General features: G+C 62.3%; 1 protein-coding gene across 1 annotated transcript; it reads right to left on the minus strand.

Moving 5' to 3' along the window:
• Nucleotides 1-1,597: 1,597 nt before the first annotated feature.
• On the minus strand, nucleotides 1,598-6,050 carry SLC16A8 (solute carrier family 16 member 8; the record flags this gene model as incomplete). Its single annotated transcript, XM_082666964.1, has 4 exons — nucleotides 1,598-1,914; nucleotides 3,896-4,717; nucleotides 4,959-5,102; nucleotides 5,837-6,050. The coding sequence occupies 4 exons, from the start codon at nucleotides 6,048-6,050 to the stop codon at nucleotides 1,598-1,600; spliced, it is 1,497 nt and encodes a 498-aa protein (XP_082523090.1).
• Between the last annotated feature and the right edge of the window lie 1,490 nt (nucleotides 6,051-7,540).

Genomic DNA, 7,540 nt, shown 5'->3' on the forward strand with positions numbered 1-7,540 from the left:
TAGTGGCCCTTTTCACTCTCAAAGTGTCCCTGTTTGGACAATGAAATATGTGCTCGTCCTGAGAATGGGAGGGGTGCAAGAGGGTGTGAGAGGTGGGCAGGGTCCACAATGGCCGGGGCGGGGGGTCCCGGGCAGAGACCTGAATGGGATCCTCAGGCAGGATTGGGAGTGTGGAGAGAGGGATGGGCTGTCACCACGTAGATCCCCTAGAACTGTCAGACTATACCACCTCCCTGAAGGGGCAGCCAGTGTGGAGGCCAAGGGCACAGACTGGAACCGACAGCCTAGGTTCCAGTCATAGCTTCTGTGACCCTGAGCTACCTCCTCACTTCCTGTGCCTCAGTTTCCCTATCTGAGTGTGGCTAATGAGGGTACCTACCTTGGGTCCTTACTGAGGATTAGATGAGTTAACATTTGTGACAGGCTTAGCACGGTGCCTGGCACAGTCAGGCTGTGAGGATTTGTTAAAATAAGATGTAGTCACTGTTGTAACGGCTCAGGGAAAGCACAGACACGGCGTAAGTTGGCCGGGCATCTGCAGGGGCTCCCCACACCTTCCTGGGGCATGGATGGAAAATGAGACTAGTGGGGAGGGGGTCACCAGTGGAATGGGCTCCCCTGAGGAGTACGGATGGATGGAGTCAGGGTCTGCGGTGGGAAGGCTGCTTCCTCCACTGGGCCCGGGTCACCAAGCTGGTGATTTGGAGGGAGGGAGGCAAGGAAAGTGGTGTCTAGTTTGTGGGAAGAGAATGAATACTTAACAGATCCCTAAACCTTCCAGCCAGGGTGAGACCTGGAGCTCCCTGCACTTGACTCAAAGTGCCATTGAGGAGCTACCCCTGGGACTCCACTGGTGGGCGGGGGAGCAGATGCCAGGGTCCGCAGTGGCGTCCGTAGGGACACGTGTCCAGAGCAAAGGTCCCAGGACACCCGAGTTTATCCCCTAGAGAGAGGAGACCCAGAGCCGGGCTGGAGGAGGGTCCCTCTTAGGAAGGTGAGGGGGCAGGGCAGGTGCCGGTCTCCCCTCCGCCACCCCCCTGCTGTCCACAGGATGGAGTCATAGAGTCAGGTGCTCTCCACCTCCAGTGTGCGAGAGGAGCCCGGGGCTCAGGGCCAGGATCCAGCCCCAGCCCGCCACTCGGACCTGCGCTCTTTCTCTGCTCTGGGCTGCTCCAGCGGCAGGTGCTGCCAGCGAGGGCTTCAGTGTACAGCTCCGAGCAGCGGGGCTGGAGCTGGGACACTTTCCCCTGCCGTCCTCCACCTCTGCCACTTCCTCCCCAACACCCACGGGGTGGGGGGTCGGAGGGCCCCAGGGGGAGCCTCTCAGACTCCCTGCTAGCCCATCCCCCAGGTAGCAGCCAGAGGCGCAGGAACAGAAGCTCTTTCAGCTCAGCTTTATGGACTTAAGATCGACACAGGCCCACACCCTGCCGTGCCAGGGCCAGTGGGCAGATGAGGGGGGCAGCTCCCTGCATGGACCCTGGCGGTGACCACCGGAGCAGCCTCCCATGTGCCAGGCCCTGTGGGGACAGCCGGGGCTCTGAGAGGGGAAGCCCCATTCCTGAAGTCCCTGGCCACCCCACCTAGTGCCCCCGCGCTACACAGACTCGGAGTCTAGCCCCGGCTCTGCCTCCATCTCGGGTTCCGAGGGCCCAGTCCCTGGGCTCGGCACCGCCAGGGCTTCGAGGCCACCGGGCTCCTCGGCGCTGGTAGGCAGGGGCTCAGAGTCCACTTCGGCCTCAGCATCCTCCGTGTCGCTGGCCCCGCCCTTGGTGCCTGGGCTGGGCGTGGCGTCCTGAGAGCGGCGCAGGCAACACTTGGTGGCGACAGCCATGAAAACCCCGGCCAGGGCCACCTCAGAGCCTGCCAGGTAGAAGATGATCTCGTAGTTCTTCAGCGCGTCCACCAGGCGGCCTGCGGGGAGGGCGGATGGGGAGGTGAGGGCCTGCGGGGGAGCCCACCCTTCACACCCACACCGTCAGATAAGGGCAGTGCTCTTGGTGGAGCTCACGGGTAACACACACACACACACACACACACACACACACACACACACACACACACACACACACACACACACACACACACACACACACACACACACACACACACACACACACACACACACACACACACACACACGGAGACCAGTCTTTGTTCCCATTTTATAGATGCAAAAATCCATGAGGATTCTGCCATTTGAGATCTTAAAACTGTCACTTCACCTCCCTGGACCTGAATTTCTTAAGTGATATGGGGCCTTTGGTGAGGCAGCACTTCACAGTTTACAAGGGACCTCCTGTCCTCGGGATTCCAGCCCCACGTGTACCCTGGGACTTGCCCAGCTGGGGGTATTTGACCTGGGAGTGGGGACAGCACTGGGCTTAGCCCTGCTCTCCTGGGGGCCCCCAACTCTTGTCCTTTCCACTCAACCTCCTTGGTCTTCAGGAGCCTGGCTCAGCTCTCCCCGCAACCCCCAGGCCTCCCCCCCTCCCAGGAGGCCCCGTGTACCCAGGACTGAACTATCATTAGCATGGGGGCTGGGGACAGGGCTTGTAGAACTCTTGTTTCCTTCTGTGTATTTTCCAAGTTTTCTATCACAGGTACATGTTACTTTCATACTCGGCAAAATCTTTTAATTGCAAATATTTCCCCTAAAGTGTGGTTCCTCAGTGGGCTCCCCCCTCTCTCGGAGGCATCCTTGTGGCTGTCCACACCAGGCTGTGACCTCTCAGTCTGTATCTCTGAGGCCTTGGGGAGGTTCCCTGGAGTCCTCCAAGCCAGCTGCCCGCCTGAGCCCCTCTGAGCAGTACCCCAAACTTGCCTTCCTGACCCCTGCCCAGCCAGCCAGTCCCGCCCCTTCCACACACAGCCCTGTGGTGTCCCTCACCTTCTTCTCACCCCACGTGCCTTCTCTGCCTATTAGATCCACCCCAGGGTCACCCAAGAAAATGGAAGATGGGTCCCTGAGCCTCTGTCTGGTTTTATAGCTTTTGGTGGTTGGGTTTGGGGGCTGCTCACACAGAGGTTCAGGTTCAGTGCAATTCCCACTGCACTGAAGTGGAAATTCAAGGTCAGGTGAGGTGACAAAGCTTGACGGCACTCAGCTAGCCCAGCCCTGGAAGAATGGGCAGCTCACCTCATCTCGGGTGCAGCCTGGGCCCTAGCAAAGGCGGCCCCCATCTTTGCTCCATCCTACAGCCTGACCTCAGCTCTCTCCTGCTCACAGGCAAGCTTCCTGCTGTTTCAGGGATAACTTGACAACCCAGCAAGACCCTAATGTCCCCCACCCCCACCTTTCTGATCCTAGCTCCTGCCTTACTTGTATAGGAACAGTGTCCCCCAAACACTCCCTGTGCCCTCTCCTGGGGGGTCCTGCCCTGCCCTGTGAGACTGCCTTTATGCCAGCCCCTGCAGGAAGCCTTCCCCTACCACCTCGTCATGAGGATTTCCTATGATGTGCAGAGCACCCAGCAGGCGGTGTGCACGGTGGAAGCCTCCCGTGCCCGCCTCTCTGTGAGCGTAATGAGCCCTCCCACTCTGCTCCTGGTTCCCCAGGGACTCTCCCTACTCCAGTCACCCTTAGAGGCTGGGGACACTAAAGCACTCAGATACAGTGTTTCAAAGGTATGGGCACTGAGCACTGGGCAGGGCCCCGCTCTGATTCTGGGACTGCAACCTGTACTGGGCCTCTGTTGGCACCGCCTGGAGGGGAGGGAGGCTAACTGGCCATGGTAAGGGGAGTCTACCCCACCGGGCTGTCTCTCCCCCCTCCCCACCCACCATGGGTCCCTTCCCCTCTCTCATCCCTGGACGTTCCATCTGGGATAGGGAGGGGCTTCCCTTGGGCTTAGGGGCACTAGGCCGCGTCACCCTCTCCTCCTGTGGCGCGCACCGGCAGAGGGCGGTCCGATGAGCACAGCCACAGCCTCGAGGAGTAGCACTAGGCCCAGCGCACTGGGGAATCGGGCCGCACCCACAGCCGCCATGAGCACCTCGAACTGCAGGGCGCCCACCATGCCGTAGGAGAGGCCGAAGGCGACGCAGAAGGAGACAAGGGCGCCGTAGGTGCGCGCGCGCGCGCTGCTCAGGTCCGTGAGCCCGTTGGCCATCAGGGCCAGGCTGAAGAGGTAGGCGACATGCGGCCGCAGGCGCGCCAGGCCGGCCAGGGCGCCGCACGCCGGCCGCGCCACGATGTCTACGAAGCCCACGATGGAGAGCAGGAAGGCAGCCTCAGAGTCAGGCACGCCCGCGTCCTTGGCGTAGTTCACCAACAGGATGGCGGGCACGAAGAGCCCGAGCGCCATCAGGAACTTGGTGACGGCGTACACCGCGAAGGCGCGGTCGGTGCACACCGTCACGTCCAGCAGGCGCCGGCGGGTCCGGCCACCAGAGGGCGCCTCGCGCAAGCGCAGTCCCGCACTGTCCGCCTCCGCCTCCCCGGGAGCGTCGCCCGCGCTGTTCCTGCGCGGCCGCGGCCCGGGTGGCGGCCGCATGACGGCGCCGCACGCGCAGCAATGCAGCAGGAGGCCGCCGAGCAGCAGGAAGCCGCCGCGCCAGCCGAAGTGCTCGAGCAGCTGCTGGCCGAGCGGCGACAGCGCCGACAGGAACACGGGGCTGCCGGCCGCCGCCAGCCCGTTGGCCAGAGGCCGCCGCCGCTCGAAATACAACCCCAGCATGATGAGCGACGGCTGGAAGTTGAGGGCCAGGCCCAGGCCTGTGGGCGAGGCGGTGCTGTGGCGGGCTCCCCGAAGGTGCCCCCACCCCAGGCCCCGGCGGGAGGGAGGGGCGAGGTCCCGACAGGGTGTGCAGACCCCGGGGTGGGGGGTGGGAACGGGGCCGAAGGATGAGGACCGCCCCTCGTGGGGAAACTGAGGACAGGAGGTCTTGCAGCAAGGGCTGCTGACCCCCACCTGCACCCCGACCCCCACGAGGAGGAGAGCAGTGGGCGCCCTCACCTGTGAGCACCCCAGCTGTCAGGTATAGCTCCAGGAGGCGCGTGGCAAAGGATGCTAGGACCATGCCGGCCGAGGCCAACAGTCCACCCACCAGCATCACCGGGCGACAGCCAAAGCGGGTCACGAGGATGCTGGACACCGGGCCTGTGGGCAGGGCAGGATCACCAATCAGGCTGGACCCCTCTGTGGCAGACACTCCAGGCTTTGTACCTCCCAGCCTTGAAAGACGGCTTGAAGGAATGAGGTCACCCCCGGTTCATAGAGGGCAGTGTTGTGGCCAAGGTCACTAGCTTGGCTGGGACAGACCAAAGAGAGCCATATGGGGGGATGCAGGGGAGGAGCCTCTATACTGGTCCCCAGCCCTCCTGAGAACACGGAACATAAAGCAGAAGGGGCGGACCCCATTCGCTTTATTAGCTTCACAGCTGGAATCACAGCTTGAGCCGCCTTCCTCCCCAGGCTTCCCCCATCCCTCTCCTCCACCCCTCCACGCTGCCTGGCCAGGATATCTCCAGCATCTCCCCCACTCCACAGGTGGTTAGAGCTTTGGGACTGGGAATCTTAATTAGATCTTAGTTTTCCCACCTGTAACACAGGCGGGTGTGGGTCTTTTGACAGAAATGGAGGGGCCCTTCCAGGTGGCCAAGCTTGACAGGTCAGCCACCTGGGTGCGGGCTCCACCTCTGGCCGCTGCCACCCTCCTGCCCTCTGTTCCCCTCTCCGGTGCTAATGTTTCCACAGGAAGGAAGGGGTTTCCATGCCCACCCCGAGGGGCCTGGGGGAAGATGCTCAAGGGGTCGGGTGTCTCCTGGTCCCTGATCCCGATTCTCAATCCTGGGCCTGGGGGAGGGGGGAGGGATCCGCGAGGGGGCGCTGACCTGTCCCGTAGAGCATGGCGAGCATGATGGAGGATACCCAGGCCGTGTCGCTGTAGCCCGCGCCGAAGTCGCGCATAAGCGCCCGGAAGAAGACGCTCACGGCCTTGGGGAAGCCATAGGCGAAACCGGTGACCACGAAGCAGGCACCCAGCACGGCCCAGCCCCAGCCGCCGTCTGGGGGGCCAGGGCCCCGCCGGGGGCCTCTAGTGCCCATCGTCACCGCCTCTGCTGGAGGAGAGGGGACAAGAGGAAGCGGCGAGGGTCTGTAGCCCAGACAAGAAAGGGGGATGGAGACCCCGGTGTGGGAAAACTGAGGCACAGGGCTACCCACGGGAGCCCTGCTCGGGGAATGGAGCCAGGAGGGGAAACCGAGGTAGGACCTCACCCCGAATCTCCCCTCCTCCAAGGGGCGTGAAGGATGAGGGGTGGGTAATAGAGTCGTTCCCACCTGAGTCTTAACTTCAGGAAGACTCCCTCTGGAGGATACTCCTTGCCCCTCAGGACCTAGTAGTGTCAGGAGAGGGGGTTCGGATGAGTGGGAAAGCCGACAGCCAGTGTGTGACCGGAGGCATGTGTGGGCACCGGCAATGTCCCCAGGGTGTACATGTGAGGGTCTCAGGGCAACGGAACAAACAAGGAGTGGGGTGGAGGGGGAGACAAGTGCCGGTGGCAAAATGGGTGGAGTTCGTTTTCCTCCTTGGCCTTGATTTTTGGTACCTGGTTTTTCTCAGTGATCAGGAATGTCTATTGTCATTTAGAAGATTATGAAAGGAAAACCAAAACATGTTGTAACAATGTTAGCCTCGTCCCAGAAGCCAAGGGAGCTGAGTTCCAATTCATCCCAGCTTAGCCATGGATTTGCTCCGTGACTTGGGCAGCTCCCCTCCCCTTGCTGAGCCTCAGTTTTCCCACCTGTAAGGTGGGTGACTGAACACCCCAGACCAGCTGGGGATCTTGGTGTGGGGAGGGTCAGATCTCTGGCTCCACTGGACAGATGCAGACCTTTGAGGGGGCACTGGGAGAGAGACCCTCTGCCCTCCAAACCCTTAGCAGCCCCCAACACCTCCACATTTCCAGAGCTCCACCCAGGGGTTCACACAGCACCCCTATTGCCCCCATAACAGACCAGGAGGGGGGCCTCACAGGCAGGATAGACCAGCCCACAGCTGGAGCCTCCCTCCCTCCTGCAACTCCTCTGCGCTGGGGTCTCCCGCCTGGCCTTGGGCAATGCCAAGGGCCCCATGGGACTCTGCCCCTGCCCCACCAGGACCAAGTTCTGGCTTGGTCACCACAGCTGCAGCCACCTGAGGACCAGGACAACAGGTGGTCCCTGACAGCCGTCGCTGCACACTTACCTGAGCCGTCCCGTGGGTTTGGGTGTCCAGCCTCGCATCTCCTGAGGCCTGCGGGGAGGGGCCGCCCCACTGGCTCCCCTGTGAAAGCCTAGCCCGATGGGGGCCGCAGCTGAAGACTCCCAGGCTTCCCGCAGATCAGCCACTCAACAACTCGCTCCCCCAAGCCTGGGGCTTAGTGTTCCCCACCCCCATCCCCTCTAAGAGGCTTTCCGCTGGGAGGGGAGAAGGGCCAGGCAGCCACCGCAGCACAGGGCCAGGCTGGGCCGCGTGGTGGGGCCCCCCGTCCCAGGCCCATCCAGGGAGAGCTAGAGATAGGGGGGCCCCTTCACCGCCTGGAGTTTCGGGCAGA

Source organism: Grampus griseus, assembly GCF_964374135.1.
Source record: "Grampus griseus genome assembly, chromosome: 11".
Taxonomy (NCBI): Eukaryota; Metazoa; Chordata; class Mammalia; order Artiodactyla; family Delphinidae; genus Grampus; species Grampus griseus.